At 33.6% G+C, this 19,899-nt stretch overlaps 3 protein-coding genes across 4 annotated transcripts; 2 read left to right on the forward strand and 1 right to left on the reverse strand.

Annotated features, from left to right (window-relative positions):
* Nucleotides 1-4,878: 4,878 nt before the first annotated feature.
* PFD6 (prefoldin 6) lies at nt 4,879-6,921 on the reverse strand. The gene is made up of 5 exons (XM_089626081.1): nt 6,736-6,921; nt 6,495-6,565; nt 6,129-6,253; nt 5,893-5,953; nt 4,879-5,165 (listed from the first exon to the last, which is right to left on the reverse strand). Exons 1-5 carry the CDS (start codon nt 6,812-6,814, stop codon nt 5,109-5,111), a joined length of 393 nt encoding a protein of 130 aa, XP_089482207.1. The 5' UTR covers nt 6,815-6,921; the 3' UTR covers nt 4,879-5,108.
* A 2,064-nt stretch (nt 6,922-8,985) lies between these two features.
* Nucleotides 8,986-13,939, forward strand: LOC149386410 (choice-of-anchor C domain protein, putative (Protein of unknown function, DUF642)). The gene is made up of 3 exons (XM_089625114.1): nt 8,986-9,269; nt 12,073-12,582; nt 13,116-13,939. Exons 1-3 carry the CDS (start codon nt 9,167-9,169, stop codon nt 13,712-13,714), a joined length of 1,212 nt encoding a protein of 403 aa, XP_089481240.1. The 5' UTR covers nt 8,986-9,166; the 3' UTR covers nt 13,715-13,939.
* Nucleotides 13,940-14,082: 143 nt separating this feature from the next.
* Nucleotides 14,083-17,939, forward strand: TRANS11 (translocase 11). 2 transcript variants are annotated; one of them, XR_016301196.1, is made up of 8 exons: nt 14,083-14,813; nt 14,932-15,006; nt 15,151-15,374; nt 16,010-16,460; nt 16,551-16,622; nt 16,736-16,929; nt 17,060-17,268; nt 17,359-17,497. XR_016301196.1 is itself a non-coding variant. In XM_089625112.1 (8 exons), exons 1-8 carry the CDS (start codon nt 14,673-14,675, stop codon nt 17,539-17,541), a joined length of 1,542 nt encoding a protein of 513 aa, XP_089481238.1. In that variant the 5' UTR covers nt 14,295-14,672; the 3' UTR covers nt 17,542-17,939. The 2 variants fall into 2 exon arrangements, 1 of the variants encoding a protein (XP_089481238.1); XM_089625112.1 differs by having other exon boundaries at nt 14,295-14,813; nt 16,551-16,615; nt 17,359-17,939.
* Nucleotides 17,940-19,899: the final 1,960 nt, after the last annotated feature.

Genomic DNA, 19,899 nt, shown 5'->3' on the forward strand with positions numbered 1-19,899 from the left:
AAAATGCAATAATATATACGTTGCCGAAGTTAATTTTTTTCCAACAATAATTTATCACGTCTTTCGCTTTTTCTTTGGGGGGAAAAGAAGATCATGTTAATGGACGCCTCGTACGTGCACATGGTTGTTTTCCAAATATACATGATAGCTATATGTACCACACTGATTTATACGTTTTATATGTACAATTCATCTCACGAATTAGCGATAATATATGCTCCCTGATTGCTTTCTTTTTCTTCTCTTTTCTCAATTTGTCTACCACAAAGAGTCAATATTGTGCTTGCCTCTCCAAAATATGCCCTACCAGTCATTATAATGTCATTATTCCTTGCCAAAATTATATATATGTATGTATGTATAACTTCACAAACATTGGCCATCTTTTGGGAAATTAGGGCCAAGTAGGATATATATGTGATTATCAATTTGAAACTACATACCATATTTATTGTATATTTTCAACATTTCTCTTCTTTTATAACTATACATAGAATCTAGTTGTGAAAAAAAAAAACATTGATTTTTATGGATCGAAAACAACAAAGAAGAGGTATATGATATCCTCTAACAATACACTACCCTGAATACGCACTCGAAATATCAAAGCAACGTACATGTACCTAGGCTGAGAAAATATTTCATTTGAGCATGTGCATGCATATATGTGTATCATATACATTTGTGTGTATATATATATATATATATATATATATATATATATATATATATATCATATATGGGTCCCAAGTTTTTCTTTTAAGTGAACTAACATTGGAAAAAACTTTAATTGCGACCAATTATCTTTATCAATAAAATATCATCAACGTAAGAAGCATAAAAGAAGCAAAAAAATATTACTTATAATAAGTTTTAAAAAAGACATATCTCATATAGTCCGTACGTAGCCATTCAAATTAACTTGTACAGGTATTATAAGTTCCCATAATATACTCCACCTCTTATCATTATTTTAAGCCCTTGATAAAAAAAAAACACGGCATATGAATGTGCAGAGTTGTGCTGTGTTGTGTTGTTACTTTTATTTTCTTTTGAAGTGACCGTAATGGGGTGTTATTGAGACACATTCACATGTCTAAGTGCATTCTGTAAAGCAGCCTTTGGACATCTCCAAGAGATTATATTATACATTTTCGTTGTGACGCGTATATATGTACGAATGCGATAAAGAGGACATTAGACCGACGAGAGATGTAATATAGTTAGAAATAATACTGTTCCCAAGTCTTTTATGATGATATAATTCGTGCGATTATTTGGTTGAATGAGATGAAGATTAGTTTGTTATGTTATCATAGACACATCTAGTTGTCATACAAATTTATTTAAGATTTTCTCTTTATCAAATCTAAGTTATTTTTTTTTGTTTTGATAAGGTTTTGTGGTGCGGTTTTAATCTAAGTTTGAACTGCGGAGCCATGTCTTGTAGAACATGTTGTCGAGAATATCGTTGAGATTTTTGTGAGGTTCATTGTAGCTCCTTTCGTGATTGTGTTAAGACTATAAATAAGAATTTCGATTCTCATTTTTAATCGTCTAATTTTTCATTATTTATATGGTTTGTGCACCAATTGGCGAATCTCCATCACGTCGATCTTGAACGTATCGTGGTCGCAGCTAAAGACGCATTCATCGAATGCGGTGACCTAAGCAATTTGTAGCGTAGACCAAGACGAGCATGCATACAATCATGTGGCTTGTAAGCAAGTGATTGCTTGCTTTTTCGTTCGTGGGCAAAGCCGACCATGAGAAAGAGAATAATCCAACTAAGACCGCATTCATGTTGAGGTTACGGGATTAATTTGAGTTTAAGCACTCTCGTGTAAAATATATTTCGCAATTACTCAACAATATTTAACGAGAGGGTGGTACTCTAGATAACTACAAGAAAGAAACTTGAGATTTGCAACAGAAACGACGTTTAGTGTATATATATTCCAAAATAGCCATCGATCAACGTCAACGATATAAAATTGACAAAATTACTCTTATATTAACTACCGATTAAATTTAAAAAAATGAAAAGATAACTAAATAAACTGCTAATTTGACTTCTAAAATTTCAAAATCCTGCATAAATCGAGGAAAACAACTCCTACATGGAAACAAATAAATCAACTAATGAAAAGAAATAAAATTAAATCATTCAAAATTTCAAATTCTCAAATTAATCGAAGACTAAATTTGTCAACTAATTTAAAAACCGTTTATAAAGGTATATTTTTGTTAATATCAATTGCGAAAATAAATTGATAGAATCATAATGCAATTTTTTAATTAATTGTCATATTAATAAAGTTGAATGTCTTATTTAAAATCATTAAACATACTACTTTATCATTTAGTATTTTAAGTGACTGATCTGTATGATTTTTCTTGATTAAATAAATTTTTTCAAAGCATTTATTTTGTAGACAATGATCCGTGATGTTTGTTTTTATTTATTTGTAATTGTATATTAATATCACTGAGATAAATGGGTGTTATTGAGGTTTTCATGGTAGAAGTATAATATTATTAATATACTTTTCAATACATGGCAAAGAAAAAATTAGTCTATAACTAATTTATTATACTTATGTCACATTAGTTTTTATCTGCTGAGGTATACATTCATGAAAATGGTTTTAATTATGTTGACTGGACATCATATTATTTCAGTCAACCTCTTTAAATTATTGTGTATGTAAATTGTTAACACGATTCTTAATTCTTTCCTGTAATTAATAAAGTCAATGTATGATTTCTTGCTGTATGGACTCTCATATTCTTCCAGAGACAGAGAAATATGCCGACACCCAATTAGATAAATTGCTTTGGTATCAATCCTTTTATAAAGTTTATATTTGACACCATAAAGAAAGATATATGATCATTGCATCTTTCTCATCATTAGCTAATCAAATCTTTGTCTCCCATTCAATAATATAATTTATAATTGATTGACACGTTTAATCTTTTTGTTTAGACACTGTCTTTGACATAGAATAATATAATACCTTCCAATATATCATTTTAGTTTTAACTGGCATAAATCCCAATTATTTTATTTATTTCTCATCATTAAAGTTATAAGACGTGTCTCTATCTCTCTCTTATGGAATCTGATCGAAAAAATGGAATAACGGGTTTTCAGGATGGTTTTGTTGGATTTTTTTCTAAGAGATATCAATTAATTAGGTTAATTAGATAAAACCAAATAAATTTTAAAATTCTAAAGTAACCTATTTTGTTAATAGGTTACGTGAATGTATACATAACTTTTTTTTTATCAGAGTCTACAATTTATTAGCTTCGTTATATTATTATCTACGGTTAAGGTAATATGATTTAAAAATTAATTAAAACGTTAAATTTTGAAAACTTCGTACTCAAATATTTAATTTTAAAAAGATTTTGTTTTTGTCATTCCGTACATAACATAAAGGCCTGACCCAAAACTAAAGTCGAAACCCAGCCTGAAAAAAGCGAAAATTGCATTTAGTAGTATTATTAAAATTAATTATAAGAATAGCTTGTCTAAAATAATTATCCCAATAATAGTTTTTTCAAGTTGTAAATATTCTTTTCTTTATTTATAAAATTTTTATTTAACCTTGTTTCTTATTTTACCGTTTCATTTATAGGTTTTTAACTTTGTTTCATTTATAATTATTTACCTAACACTAACTTCGCACTCACTATTTTATTAAGGTTACACCCCTTAACACTTGTATTGGGCGTGTTTGGCATAGCTTTTTTAAGCCTGTTTTTGCTGTTAGCAAAAATGAAACTGCAATCTTACTGTTTGGTAAAACAGTTTTTAGAAAAAATTTCAAAAACGATTTTAAAAATTGTACATGAGTCACAAAAGCTAAGAATCTTAGCTTTTAGAAAAAGCGTTTTGTATCTGATATAAAATTACTTTAATATCCTCACGTGATTATCCATAGCATTGTTAAATATTTATTTTATGTCTATTTTAGTCTTTTTACTATAATAAATTTATTTTACCAAACGCTAAATCAGTTTTTGTTACCAGCAACAACTGTTTTATAAACAGTTTACCAAACACCTTATCAGTTTTTGAAAAAAACAGTTTTTTTCAAAAACTGAATCTAAAAGCACTTTTTTTTTTTTAAACAAAGCTATGCCAAACGATGTCATTATCTTGATATTTTCCATATATTCTGTTAGTTGCAACAAGAAAAAACCTAAAAATTTATCAAATTTCAAAAATATAACAACTCCCAAATATTTTTACGGATATTTTTTTAATAAAAACAAAACTATTAAAAAAATAAAAAAAAATAAAAACTATTGTGGTCAGTCGTCATTATATACAATTAAAATATTTCGATCAGTCTTTTCAAATAAGTGTGATAAATCGGTAGCTAGGTGATTTCTTCTCTGTTTTTTTTTTTTTTTCTTACTCATAAATATATCAAAATGACTTTTCTCCTACCAAATGGTATAGCACCCGCCACAACATATCTCAATTTAAGGCAGTGTGTTCAAGTAAACACCATATCTGACACAATTCCCCTTGCAAAAAAAGACCTTTGTCCGCCTTATAAGAAAAAATTAAAGCGTTAAATGTACACGCATCTAAGACGGTTATTTATTAATTTGTTAGTGCTTTAAATCGGACTGCTTTCCGTAGGCACTTTATGGCCAGGCACCAGACACTCTAAGACAGATGGTTCCGACCTAATTCATTACACTCAAGTTGATAAATTATCAACGGCCAACAGAGTTAAATTTATATATTATAGGAAAGATTTCCACTTGACCGAATTGATTGCGCCGAGGTTTAGTAACAAATCGTTCAAACGACAGCCAAACTACATCTGGTTCGACCAAAAAGAAGGAACAAAAGAACAAGAAAAACGCACTATTTTCATTATCTATTTTCGTCGATCAGGAGTGTAAAAATCTGTCTGAAAAATACAAAATACCACACATAATTGTAACTGTTATATAACAGATGTAGCTAACAATCAACTACAACACCGAATATGGTCAAAATGATTTCCAATGGCATAGAGCCAAACTACAAATTAGGACATGTATGAGTTTACATATCGACGACCACGCATGAGTGCAATTTATGCCTTTGCTTTTGCAGACTGGAGAGACTGAATTCTCTGTTGCACTTTTAGAATCTGAAAGATGACATCCGGCCAAGGAATTAGTACTGTGACTTATAACACTGATCAACAAAGGTGGTGTATAGTGGCAAAGTAAAAATGTCTAACTGCTTATGTGCTAGGAAGTTAAATTCAATGCAAGCACGACAGTAAAAAAGCACAATAAAAACCGGTCATAATTCATGAGTGGGTCTAGAGTAGAATCCAAATCATGAAGCACAAGCCAAAGTATGTAAACCTAGATTTAGATGCCAACCCTGGAGATTACAAATTTTAAATGTTTAGATATAAGTTATAACCGCATTGGAAAACAAAGAAAAGGAAAGGATAACATTCAAGGAAGGACTGGCAGTGACTACACATTCATACGAACTTAGTCTCTTTCTTGCCATCATTATTTGGTTTCCCCAAGTGGATTTAAATTCCTACATTCTAGTTTCAAGTTTACACATACATATAGTTTCCGCTTCGCTGGATATCAATCCAATTTTCTTGTAAGATTTACAAGTTATCTGCTCTAAACTAGTATGTATATTGGAAGTTATAGCTCTACTTGAGACGAAGTTACAAATGAATTCATAAATCAATCATAAGAATAGTAACATGGTTACAATTAGTCATTATAGTTTGCACTATTAAGTGATCGCTATCATAGAAATACGGTATACCAACTTTTATGTGAAACATTGAAGATGATGATGATGATTGATGATAATATCGATCAAAAGATAAAATTACTAACCGCCTCTTTCTTGCTATTTTGCTTATCTTCAAAGTCCTGCAGAGTCGAATCAAGCCGTTTCCTGTAGAAAATATTAAAAATAACACGCATTATAACAGTTTCTTTTGCTGTAAGTGTTAAATTTCATGTCTTGAAACATGTCGAACCAGATCTCTCCACTGTAGTTTTCTTTAATTTAAACGGTAATCTTTAGATATTTGGTTGACAAATTCAACAAAAAAGATTCAGAAACATACAATTCAGCAGAAATGTACTCAATTCTCTTGCGCACATTGGCGTTTGCCTCAGCCAAATCTTGTTTCACAAGAACTGGACCGATCAATTTGTACACATTTGCATCTTCCCTCAGTAGATCCAGCTCCTAAATCCCAAACAATCGAACAAAATTTGATACACATCAATCAACATTCAATCAAAAGCCAAGAAATCTTAATGACAAAACAAAAGAAAGCTTCAGTCATTTCACTTATTGTCAAAAATAGAGAAATCATTTCGACGATTACAAACTCCGATTCCAAAGTCAAAATATTTCCAGGTAATAAAAAAAATAAAAGAGAGAGCTACGAAAAAATAATATAAAATACGGAAATGATGGTGGTTACCTTGAGGACAAGCTCGTTCTCGCCTAGCTGAATGGTGTACTTCTTTCTCACTTGGTGATTCTTCGATATGTCTGAAAAAGGTCCGTATATCAATTTTTTGGCAGTGGTTTCGAATGATTTCTAAGTGATCGAAGAAGTGCACAGCAGAGCGAAAACAAATAAGAAATCGCTTAGATTGTTAGGCTTAAATACGAGCTTAAATACGAGTAAAAATAAGAAAAATCACAGAGAGAGTGATTGCCTTTCTGGATTTTACTGAGATCGTTGGCTTTGTTATCCAATTCTCGCTGGAGCTCTTTCAACGCCGATGAAGAAGCCATTGGTTGTTCGTCTTCGCGAGAGAAAGAGAGCTGCTTCGGAGATAGTGACTGACTAGTGACTATTGAGCTTTTGGGTCTTTATGTTTGGGCCTTATTGATTGGGCCAGCACTACTCGCGAGCCAGATAGCTAGACATATAACGCATTTAACCTTCAAATTCGAATTTTTCTTAAACTAATTGCTTGAATAACGTGTTTATAATTTTTATGGTAAAAATAGCATTTTTTTTCCCAGTTGTAAACAAACAAAAAACAAATATGTCTATATATTGAACTCCATTCTAATTAGTTTTTTACCGTTTTGTTTGTGAGAAAAATAACCCTTTACAATTTAAAAAAACACTTATTTTTTTTTAACGAAGAAAAATATTATTGAAAGAAGTTAAATATTGCACTTCAAAACACTATTATTATTTTTTCGTTTAAATTATAATTTTATTATTTAATAATTATAAATGTAGCTCAAACTAAGATAATTAGAGATGGCAATTCTTCCTTGTGACGCTATTAAAATTAGGGACAACAATTTAGTCCGAAAACAAAGCACAATATAATTATACATTTGAAATATACACGAAACACGCAACCATTATCCATTTTTTTCCTCTCAAAATGTGGTATTTTGGTTATTACTGAGTTAATTGCAAATTTGTTAGGGAATATACATCACATATTCACCCTTTATTTATGAAGATTGTACATGTGTTGTGTATGATCTAAAATCCTTTTTTTTTTTAAATGATCTAAAATCCTATTCATGTCCTTTTTACTCTTATATGGTTGGTGACCTTATATATATTTTGCAAGTGCTCAGCATTAAATTTAATACCCCAAACGAGAAAGAAAAAGCATAATTTATACAAGTGGCCAACGCATCATGATCCGGCGGTGGGTGGGCCAAAGTCGAGACAATTTTATTAAAGTACGGAAATCATATAATAATATAATACATACAAAGAAAAAATTAAAGTGTTTATGTAACCTCATTACTCATTACTGGTTATTAAGATATTAGGGTTTCGACATTTTATCACGTCACCAATGCAGTATTAAATGGTATATTATTTGTGGAGAAAATGACACATATATATTTTTGTGTTTTAATAAAATGTCGAATTCAATTTTTGGTTTTCAAAAATATCGAGTTCATATCATCAGTTTAATTAAAATAACGAAATTATACCGTTAAATAGATAACAGTACCACAAATTATTTTTTTATTGAATTTTTATTAACTTTTCATTGATGTTAACTACAATATTTATATAAAAACATCAATTATCTTTAATCATTCGCATCGTATATGTAATTTATTAAAAAACTAAAAAGTAAACAACAGTCTCTTAATCGCGAAGAATACATAAAGAGGCAAATGAGTAAAAATCGACAATTGATAGTCATCAAAATCACAGATTCAAACAGTTAACCTATGATTCAGAGTTTCAATTCGAACACGGAATAAAGTCATCTCTTGGTAGATATACGTTTTATTATTTAATTTTAATTTAAGGACATTTTTTATTTCAAAATTGATAATTTAAAAATTAGGATACTGGTTTGGATTCGATCGGATTTTTCTTATATAAAAGTTAATATCAATGCAAGAGAGATTTGTGACACTGTTATTTATTTCAGAGTATAATTTCGTCATTTTATTTAAACAGAAAGTATGAACTCGACATTTTTTAAAAGTAAAATTTAAACTCGATATTTCATTAAAACACAGGTCATATATGTGTTATTTTCCTATTATTATATTAATTTAACTGTTAATATGATTAAGATTATCAAGCACGGATTTTGAAAGATTTATTAAACTCGATATTTCTTAAAACGCTTTTCGTACAATAATCAGTAAGATTTATGTTACAAAATAGTATGTAAGATTTATATCAGAAGCAATCGTGGTAGTAAAACATATCTAAAAATGAAAGTGATAAAATTAGAAAATTTCATTTAAATATATGATAAAGTTCATTCGTTTATTAAAAAAGAAATCAGATAACTAGGTTAGCAGTGGTGGGAAAGTGGGAACACGGAGAACTATCGAAGGTCTTATATATGTTCACTTCTTGTTTTTATATTAAATAAGTAAATAACGTTAAAGAAAAAGTGATTAGAATAATAACAATAATTACGACTTAAGAAGCAAAATTGAGTAAAGACGTTCGAAGTGGAATCTTTTGGATAAAAAGACACTCTTTACTCTCTCTCTCTCTCTCTCTCTCTCTCTCTCTCTCTTTGTTCACTGTTTCCCTTTCCTCTGTCTCTATAAACTCACTCACTCTCTCCTAAACTCTGAACCAGATAACCAAAGAGCCAGTTTCAGAGAGAGAGAGAGAGAGCTGCGAAAATGGCTCAGAGCTTAAGTACATCGACAAAATGGCTTTCACTTCTGTTGCTTGTTTTCGCTCTCTCAGCGACTACTAGTATAGCAGTGCCAATGGTAGAAGATGGTAAGTCCTCTCTAGCTGTATTTACATATTTGCCACTTGTTATGTTCTTCTTTATTAGTTTGAAGTTTGAACTGTTCTAAGATCTGATATTTAATCTCTGCTCTTCGTTTTTGGGGTGGGTTGAATCTTCTACAAGCATGATTTTTAGTGCATTTTCTTTATTGGCGATTTCAAACTTTGTTTTCCCCGAGATGTGTAATTAATTGAGCTTCGAGAGTTGCCACAAAAAAAAAAAAAAAAAACACAAATTCTTTTGCAGTGCCATTACATTTTGGCAACCCAAGAGAGTGAATGTGAAAGCGAAACTAATCAATGTTCGATTTCGTGAGAGAAAAAACAAAATTAGAATACAGCTTTAGATATCTCTTAATAGTAGTAGTACTTCGAGTCACTGTGACAGTCTATGGTTCTATTTTATTATGTAATGAAATGAATAGATCGTAGAGACTAGAGAGTAATATGTTTAATTTTATTATGTAATGAAATGAATATATCGTAGAGAGTAATATGTTTTAATTTTGTTTTTAATCAAAGCCTTCAAAGCTATATGGCCCACGGTAATCGAGTACTTCACGGCATTCATGCTTTTGTTCTTTAATACCTCTTATTTCATACATACAGTTTTGCCTGAATGTTCTCTCTTCTTGTCAATAAGTTTCCTTCTAGTTTTATTTTATTTTATATATTTTTCATGTTTTGCTTTCTTCTACTTTATATATTTATGCATAACCACGAAAGAGTAGTGGATACAGTCGGATAGTCCACTATATCTGCAGTGGGTCATGATGAAATTTTGTTTCCCTCTCATAAAAACCCATTTTGTTAACAACACTATATTGTGAATATAAAACTTACATTTAAAAAAAATTGTAAAGCACATTCTTTTTTTACGATTTCGAATATCAATGACCATTCCCTTGGGAGCTGGAAATTTATGATTCATTGAAACCAATAAATTCCACAAGAAGTCTTTACATGTGTGATCTCATTGACTCTTTATTCACTATTCGTGATTTCAACTTACCAAACCCTTTCACATCAAAAGTTTTGAAGCATCGATTCTTTTCTCGATCAAAAGAAAAGGCCATATCACAATTTGGATTGGGCCCCAAATGTTTCCCCTCATATTTTCCCCAAATTCAACGGTAGCTATGTTAGTCCTTGCTAAATAATACATTGTAACATAACAGTAGTGGGATTATTTCCCGCCATATCACAACGCGTTTTTTTTATATTACTTTTACTTTTTATTTCCGGCAAAAGGCCAAAGTCCTTTGAAACGTATCCCCAAAAAAATATTCGATAATTGTACCTTTTTTGGGTTACCATCCCTATTTCCAGCTAGACTCGCTCCGTAAAAGCTAAAAAGCACAATACACATACCCTTGAATCCCTGAAAATAACCTTTTTTATCTCTTCGCTTTTTTTTTTTTTTTTTTTATATATATATATGTTTAGTCAAAGTGGGTCTGACTCTGACCCGCATGGAAATTTTATGGGCCCACTCAAAACGGTGGGGGTGTGGTGGGACCAACGCGGTTAAACCTGTCTATTTGTTCACATTGGATTTGACACGTCTCTTGTCGTTTTTCAATGAAACGACACCGCCAGGCTATTTGTCGTTTTTGTCAGTGACAAGGGATAGTCACGTCGTGGTTTGTTAGGATGTGCCTATGTGTCATTAACTTTATCTATCTGCAAGGATTTTCAAGTTTCTCTTTTTTATTCCTTCATTCTGTTATCCACCCTTTTTTTTGGCTCTCTTCTGAGTTTATTTTTAGCTATTCGAAGTTCTTAAGATGAAATATTTATGTGGCCACGAATCTCGGATAAGACTTATCCGTTTGTTATAGTTGCTTCCATGCAAAATTTAGCAAGGATTCAAATACTTTTGATGAAACAAATAGCTTACACAATTACTTCAACTCGGAACTATGCTAAAAAGCAAACGAGCTCACATCACATATTTAGAAGTTTTTGCTGGCTTCTGATAGAAACAGAGTCTCATATACATTAAATGACTAGGATTGGTAAAAGACTAGAACACCATTTACATACAGTTAGGGTGATACAAATAATTACCGGAGTCGGAAATCTTCTTTCACAGTTTCACTGTCTAATGACACTGAATTTTTTTTTTTTTTTTTATTTATTTATTTAGCTGAATAGGCTATTTAAAATATTGAATTAGCAAAATAGTCAATATTTGTATAAAATTATTGAAGTAGTCAAAACCTGCAATAACCAACTTTAAAAAACTTTTTTGACCATTAGATTTTTTTAAGGGATAAATTGCTTAAAATAATTATCAAAAAAATTAATCTCGGTGTAAAAAAAAAAATTGACATCGTAATTTTTGTCACTTTGCTGAAAATTTGAAACTTTTGCTAATTAACTAGTTTTAAATGACTATTTAGTATAATGTTTTTTTTTTCACTTGTATTCATGGTTTGTTTGTAAAGTCAAAGATAGTTACTAGTCAAAGTTAGTTAGTTAGTGATTATTGAAGTAGTCAAAATCTGCAATATCCAACTTTCAAAAACTTTTTTGCCCATTAGATTAGATTTTTTTTTAAGTGATAAATGACTTAAAATAATTGCCAAAAAAAATAATAATAATTTTGGTGTAAAAAAACAAATTGACAACGTCATTTTCATCACTTTGCTGAAAATTTAAAATTTTGGTTATTTTGCTAATTAATTAATTTTAAATGACTATTCAGTATAATTTTATTTTTTTTCCACTTGTACTCCAAGATAGTTACTTAGTGATTACTCAAAGTCAGTCGATCCGTTTCCGACAGGTCCGATAAGGAACGGGGACTTCGAGACGAGCCCGCCGGGTGGGTTCCCGAGCGAGGATCTGGTGTCGGCGGGGCGGGGGATGGGGATGGGGATCCCGGGGTGGGAGTGGAACGGGACGGTGGAGCTGGTGGAGACGGGGCAGAGGCAAGGCGGGATGATCCTTGTGGTGCCCCAAGGGGCCCACGCGGTGAGGCTGGGCAACGACGCCGAGATCCGTCAGGATCTGACGGTGGAGGAAGGCTCCGTGTACGCGGTGACTTTCAGCGCGGCCCGCACCTGCGCCCAGCTCGAGGCGCTCAACGTCTCCGTCCCCCCCGCCTCCCTCACCATCGACCTCCAGACCCTCTACACCATCCAAGGCTGGGACCCCTACGCCGTCGCTTTCCAGGCCCTCTCCGCCGACTTTCCCCTCGTTTTTAGCAACTTCGGCATGGAGGACGACCCTACGTGTGGGCCCATCATCGACGATATTGCTGTCAAGAAGCTCTTCACCCCGGATCGCCCCAAAGGTAACTAGAAAATTAAGAAAATAGTCGAGTTAAACGTTTGACATTGCTAAATAGCCAACGTTTGATAAATCTTAGATAAATAACCACTTTCAGACGTAAATTTTATGTAAATAGTCAATGCTTGGTATATGAATATGATTATTTACTTAAGATTTACATCTGATTATTTACTTAAGTTTTATCAAATGTTGGTTATTTAGCGGTGTGAAACGTTACTATTTTCCTGATATATATATCATCACGAGGTTTTTATTTGTGGATATATAAACGTTAGATTTTACGAATAATAACAGGCAGAAACAGAAATTTTAAACTAGCCCCTCCTAGGGAGAAAAAAAATGTTTCATCTGTCCCCCCTTAACATTGTAGTCTAGCTCCATCACTGCATGTAAGCTATTATTAATCTCAAATTATGTCGCACCACGGACATTCTTAGTCCGGCCAAGCTCGCTGATTCGGGTCACCGAAACTCTAATGAAAAGTCTGTAGAATATTTCTGAGCCGCGAAAAAAAAAAATCAAATGTCTTGACAGACAACGCAGTGATCAACGGGGACTTCGAAGAAGGCCCGTGGATGCCGAAGAACGTGTCCCTCGGGGTACTCCTCCCGACGAACCTGGACGAAGAAATCTCGGCCCTGCCAGGCTGGAACGTGGAGTCGAACCGGGCGGTCCGATACATCGACTCGTACCACTACAGCGTCCCGGGAGGGAAACGGGCCGTCGAGCTTCTCTCGGGGAAAGAAGGAATAATCTCTCAGATGGTCGAGACTTCGGCCGGAAAGCAGTACGAGCTCAGCTTCGCGCTGGGCCACGCCGACGACAAGTGCAAAGAGCCTCTCGCCGTGATGGCCTTCGCCGGAGACCAGGCGCAGAATGTCCACTATACCCCCGACTCGAACTCCACGTTCCACGTCACCTCTATGAACTTCACGGCCAAGGCCGACAGGACACGTGTCGCCTTCTACAGCGTCTACTACAACACCCGCTCCGACGACATGACCTCCCTCTGCGGCCCCGTCATCGACGACGTCCGCGTCTGGTTCTCCGCCGCCGGGAAAAAGTTCGCCGGAGCCGGGGCTGGGTCGCTTCTGGTCGTTTTCGTTTACGCGCTTCTTTTTGTTTTCCTTTAGGCACTACCAATCATATATATATATATATAGATAGATACGTATGATAGTCGTGTATTAATAGCAGCGTCGATGTGGTTTTTTTACAAAGGAAAGAAAGGAAAAAAAAACCATGTCTCTCTAGCTACTTCTTGCAACGTGTAAGCTGTGTTTTCGCTTTTGTTATTTTTGTGATCTTGAGAATGAATGAGGTATGAATTTTCGTCGTTCAATTTGTTTTTTTGGCATAATGATATTTGCGCACGTTTCAGAAAATGGTTTGGTGAAAGGTCCATGAACTATGAATGTTACATGACCAAGTCAATATTTCAACTTTCATTGAAATAATATTTTGATAGAAATATTTCTTGCTGTTTAGTGCTCATCTCTTGTTGTGTGACGCGTGGTATATAGATGGCGACATGATACTATATTATCGTACCAACTACCAAAGAAAAGAGATATTAAGGCAAAATAAATCAAGGGTATATTTCATTAGCCCTTTATTCCATTTCAGTTTAAAAAAATCTTGAATATTGACAACTTTTTCATGTCAATATCAAATAGATATAAAATAAAGTTTTCTAGCCACAAAAAAGTCAAAAAATCACACATAACTATTTTCTTGCTTTAAAGTCTAACTAAAAAATTACACGATTACTTTTGAAATGATATATTGGATGTACATTGTCTAATTTTTTTCATTTAGGCTATTTAATAAAAAAAATCTGCACAGTGTTTGTTATTTGGAAGCGCAACCAGGGTCTCGCTCTCGCAAATACTTTCGCTCTCTTCCTCTCTGTTTCTAGCTTTGAATTTGGACTTCCATTCATTTTACATTTAGAACCAAAGCTGCATAAAAACAGCAGAAGAAGAAGAAGAAGATCCGACTCAGCCTTCTTAATGACTCACCTTCTTGCATGGCCTTATTCTTCTTCTTCTTCAGCAACCACTTTCCAGGATCCGATTTTCGTTTGAAATCATGCCTTTCAACTCCCACTATTTCCAGTCTCGTCCATTCGATATTCCCAACCTATCTCCTCCACCGACTCTTCTTCTCTCTCGCTCCTCGATTCCTTCGCTGTCTGCAATAAACCCCAATCAATTCTCACAGGCTCTTAAGGTACGTGTTTTATATTATCGCACGTGTCGTTTATAATCATCTACGATTATCGATTGGGAGTTTGAATTTATTCTTTGGTTTGTTGTTCAAGCTCTATTCTTTTTTTCTGCTTCTGTAGCTTTCTCGATCAAACAAGCGAAGACGCGTTCGAGGTCTTCGACGCAGACATACCCAATTCAAGGCTTTCGACGATGTAAGATTATGATTATTTTTTAGGTTTGTAATGAATAATAATAAGTTAATAACACAATGATACAGAATCATAGACACTAGTGGATTTTCTTTCCTTTTTTTTTTAAATTTTAATTTTTAAGGTGCTTAATTTTTTGTGCCCTAGAATTCGTTTGACATTCCGTTGCTTGATGATTTGGGCCACAATGAGGAGCCAAGGAGTCCGGTTGTATCTTCCAGCGAAGGCGAAAATAGTGATGCCGAGTATCTCGTGAATCCACTCACCGAAGTGGATTTGCCTACACATTCAACCACTACGAACAACAATGACGCGATTAGCTTGGCTGCTCATCGTCTCGGATCGGTTGGCCGAGGCCATAAGAGATACAGGCAAGTTCGGGAAACTTGGAGATCAAGCTAAATACACAGCTTGTTATATATTCTGTTGCAATTCCTACCTGATTTTTTTTTTTTTTTTTTTCATTTATCAGCACTGCTTTGTAATATTTGTAAATCATAATCGTCTTTTCATTTAGACATGTAGCTCCACTGCATTGTCTTCTCTACTTGTGTTTGGCCTTTATTCGGGTTATGCTGGAGTTTTGGTGACCCGAATTGGCTTGGTTCGGCCTGGACAGTCCATGGTGAAATAAATTTGATATTCACAGGGACATAGTTGTGCTTGACGTGTATAGCTTTTGGAATTCCACTTATCACTTTCCCATGGACGCTTTTTCCACTGTTCGAACTCTCCAGAACCTATTTTTCGACGTTCTGGTTTTTCTGCCGGCAGTTTTTTTCTCATCTTGGATTTTTCATGTATATCTTTGTGGTTCTTGACTTTCATATACTAGTGTTTTATCATCTTCAATTTATAACACGTTTGATGGTCTTTACTTATCTGGATTTTTTTTAACACTGCACTATCATTATGTTAGTAGAAAATACCAAGTGTAGACAATCTGTACACAATTTAAGATTTTTAAATTCTTAAATAACAAGTCTTTACGTGCCGAGACTTGCAGGATCAAGCACGGAGCTTTGCTCAATACAGGGCTTATAGTCTTCATGACAACCTTGCTTCTATTCGTGGATTCGTGTGCATGGCGGATCGTAAGGATACCTTTAGCACCGTTCCATTTGACCCGACCTTTTCTTATATCAGCCATATCAGCCTCGTGTGCCGGTTATGTTTGTGTCCCTTTACTCTACGGCCTTAAGATGTACCAAATCATTCGGAAAGAAGGCCCTTCCAGGCACTCCGTGAAGAAGAGGACACCGACTCTCGGAGGATTATTCTTCGTGCCGATAGGTGTTATTGTTGCTAAGGTCATTGCCGGCTCGCCTTCTCCCGAAGTTTCTATAGCCGCTGCGACTACTCTCGCCTTTGGTGCGATCGGCCTTGTCGATGATGTCCTCATTTTGGTAACAAATCACAGCAGTGGCTTATCTGCGCGCATTAGAATTCTCTTAGAGGTGAGAATTTCGGTTGCGTCAAAAGTATCGATTACTTTTCTCTGAAACGTACATTTTTGGTTTTTGACAATGTCGTGTTACGACTTTCAGGTTGCAATTGGGGCTTGCTTTTCATTTTGGCTGACTACTGCAAGTTTCTCATCACCCTATGGCATGTACAGTGTACTTTTTAATTAATCTGATCGGGCATCACTTCTTATTTATTTATTTATTTATTATAGCTCATTTTCATGTATATATTTTTAAGTTTTTGTGATTTTCACGTTGTGACACAGGAAAATGCTGGTTCCACTTCCTGCGCCATTGGGTCTCATTCAGTTGGGCAAGTGGTACTTAATTCTGACTTCTTTTTGTCTTGTTTCCATGGGAAACGGGGTCAACTTAACGGACGGTCTCGACGGTCTTGCTGGTGGGACCGCTGCATTGGCTTTCGCAGGAATGTCTATTGCGGTGCTTCCAATATGTCCAGGTCAGTTTCTGTTAGGATTAGAGCCCCTAATCCGACTGAACCAGAAACAATTGTTGTTGCGCTGAACACAAATCTGGTCGGTGATTAAATTTAGCTTGTAGTGATGATTTGTTCGAAAATTCTAAATCAGACATGTCCATATTCGGATCATCAATGGCCGGAGCCTGTGTTGGGTTTCTCCTGCACAACAGATACAAAGCATCTGTGTTCATGGGTGATACTGGGTCCTTGGCACTCGGCGGAGCTTTAGCTTCCATGGCAGCTTGTACAGGAATGTTCTTTCCGTTGTTCATTTCATCCGGTGTCTTTGTCATCGAAGCTGTCTCGGTCATTATGCAGGTTAGTTAATTAACCACCCTTCCGCGTGTGAGTACTCTTAGTCTGAACTCTTCTCACTTCTTTTTTTCTTTGCATTGTGATTGCTTTCAGCTTTCGTATATCCGAGCAACCAAACGCTTCTTTGGTATCAGTCGTCGATTGTTCCGAATGGCGCCAATTCATCACCATTTTGAACTGTGTGGGGTCACGGAACCGAAGATAGTAGCGGGTGCGTATATAATATCATCTGTATTGGCATTGTTCGCCGCATATGTGGGACTTGTTTCGGCGTAGGAATCAAAGTGTGAAGTCTGATACGTAAGTCAGAAACACACAAGGAAAAGAAGAAGAAAAAGTTTTGGTTAGGGACTAGTGTTTTCTTTTTATTAGTCTTTGGTTCCATGATTATATGTGTTGTAGGTTTTACCCTTTCCTCAGCAATTTTGTCGTGCCTGTAAAAAGGCAATTAGCATTCGGGTACTAGGTCATATTATTTTTACTTGTTAATATCTTTGCCTATTATGACTTTGCATATTAGGGTATTTTCAGCGTTACGCTGTTGTTTCTATGTAGTTTATCTTCGGAAATTATTCTTTTTTATTGAAAAATTTGTTCAAATATGCGGAAATATCTTTAATTGATTTTTTAACCTCACTACTATCAGAATTTGAAAACTATATGTATCTTTTACATTGTGACTTTTGTTTAGGGGTCGTTGTCCCTGAAAAGTTGTGTTATGGAATGAACCGTGAAGGTTTATATTATAGAATGAACTAGAAAACTTGATGTATCTCTTACAAAATATGATTAGTCCGCTTAGCGCACGGTTTCTACTCGATAATCTTTTTTAAATTTGAAAACATCAAACTATGAGGGGAGAGCTCACAAATAGACATGTATGTAGGCCATTTATGTAGGTCTAGATCAATTGGCGAATTGATCCCTAATGACTGCGATCGGATGAGATCCTCGATCGGACTCGTTGTCTTGGGAAGAAGTTACTTTCTCTATACATTTGACTTACAGAGGTATTAAGACTCGAGAACGGAATCATCGACTCATTGGGGGTCCCAAGAGAGCGGTTTGGTCTTCAATCAGTCTTAAGAGAGAGTTTGAGTCTCTTCAGTCTTCACTTCCCCGACCTTAGAGCTGAACCCTTCGGCTAGCCTTTGGAGGAGTGGTTAGTATGTCGTCTATTTGTAGGAAAATTATAGAAATAGCATTTAAAAAGTGCAGCATTTCAAAATAGTAGGTGTTTTAATCCTTTAATTTTTTTTTTTTTCAAAGTGCAAATAATTATTTTTTTCTCATAAATGATTATGGTAAACAATAGTAGAGTTAAATCAAGTCCAATATAATAAACAATATTTTTTTTAAAACATCAAGAAAAATATTTTTTTATAACTTATTATTTTCGTAATAAAAACTTTATACACTTCTTTCATGCGACTAGTTTAAGAAAAAAAAAAATTCCCATACAAGTTTCACGTTGATTCTTTATGGCATGCGCTACTTGTATCCTTTGCACATTAGGCCCTGATTACCTCTACATTGGATTTTTTTTTTTTTTTTTTTTTGGGATAGTTCTAAAAACTATAACCATTCAAAACTTTTTTTTTTTTTTTTACTAAAATCCATTAATCATTTTTAATGCCAAAATTATGACCAAGTTTATCAATAAACACATCTGTTTATTGACAAGTTTGTTAATAAATAGTCATAGTTTTGGAATTATAAACAATTAATGCATTTTGGTAAAATAAAAATTTAAACGGTCATATTTCTGGTATAATAATTTTTTCTAAAGTACTTGGGTTACCTTATTTTCGATTTTTGTTTTCTTACAATACCTTGTTACGCATTCATTCTTATTTTGTGAATACCTATAATGCTCGGTCTACAATATTCAATTTTCTACATTTTTCGAACTAATATATTGGTTCGCATTTCCGATGAAAATCATAAAATTAAGCACATAACTAAATTTAAACCTTATTTTAACAGCATTTCTAATTATTTAATCAAATACTATGTTAAAAATGTAATTTTTTTTTATAAAACTGATAAATATTTTTATTTTAGTAATATATTACATTATATGATATTGCTTATAACTCTGTAAAAAAACTAGTTATAAGTTTGATAACGTCCAACTTTTAACTAAAAAATATTTATGACAATTTTATGTCAAAATATGTCAAAAAAAAAAAAAAATCTAGAGAAAATGCAAGTAATAAGAAGAAGCTAGTTTAATGATTACTCACAATTTCAATTATAGCTCAACTACTCAATTATTAAAAATATAACACAATAGCACAACTCATGCCAGCTCTTCATGTTATCTTCATTGGAGTACATTGTCTTAATTATTGGATAGCTATCTTAGAATTCCAATACATGTATTATATATTATAATAATAATAATAATAATAATAATAATAATAATAATAATAATAATAATAATGAAAATCATGTATGTCTAGCTCTTCTAAAGACTAAAATAATAATAATAATAATAAAAGTGCTAACTACGAAGAAAAAAAATTTAAAAGGTTAATCTAGCAACGTAGCCAATTTCAAACATGGTTTTAAGGATCTAGCCAACGTTTGGTAAATTTTGTAATATAGCCATTTACAGAAATAAACGGTTAG

The sequence above is a fragment of the Urtica dioica genome, chromosome 9, assembly GCF_054948205.1.
Source record: "Urtica dioica subsp. dioica isolate 48M chromosome 9, U.dioica_male_clone48M_v1_H2, whole genome shotgun sequence".
NCBI lineage: Eukaryota > Viridiplantae > Streptophyta > Magnoliopsida > Rosales > Urticaceae > Urtica > Urtica dioica.

Bases quoted from the DNA above. Each gene is read 5' to 3' on its own strand.
- TRANS11 (XM_089625112.1), top strand. From the start codon at position 14,673: ATGCCTTTCAACTCCCACTATTTCCAGTCTCGTCCATTCGATATTCCC. The intron at 14,814-14,931 runs GTACGTGTTTTA...CTGCTTCTGTAG, and splicing joins AATTCTCACAGGCTCTTAAG to CTTTCTCGATCAAACAAGCG. The intron at 15,007-15,150 runs GTAAGATTATGA...TTTGTGCCCTAG, and splicing joins AATTCAAGGCTTTCGACGAT to AATTCGTTTGACATTCCGTT.
- PFD6 (XM_089626081.1), bottom strand. From the start codon at position 6,814: ATGGCTTCTTCATCGGCGTTGAAAGAGCTCCAGCGAGAATTGGATAAC. The intron at 6,566-6,735 runs GCAATCACTCTC...GACCTTTTTCAG, and splicing joins TCTCAGTAAAATCCAGAAAG to ACATATCGAAGAATCACCAA. The intron at 6,254-6,494 runs GTAACCACCATC...TTTGGGATTTAG, and splicing joins AGAACGAGCTTGTCCTCAAG to GAGCTGGATCTACTGAGGGA.
- LOC149386410 (XM_089625114.1), top strand. From the start codon at position 9,167: ATGGCTCAGAGCTTAAGTACATCGACAAAATGGCTTTCACTTCTGTTG. The intron at 9,270-12,072 runs GTAAGTCCTCTC...CGTTTCCGACAG, and splicing joins AGTGCCAATGGTAGAAGATG to GTCCGATAAGGAACGGGGAC. The intron at 12,583-13,115 runs GTAACTAGAAAA...ATGTCTTGACAG, and splicing joins CACCCCGGATCGCCCCAAAG to ACAACGCAGTGATCAACGGG.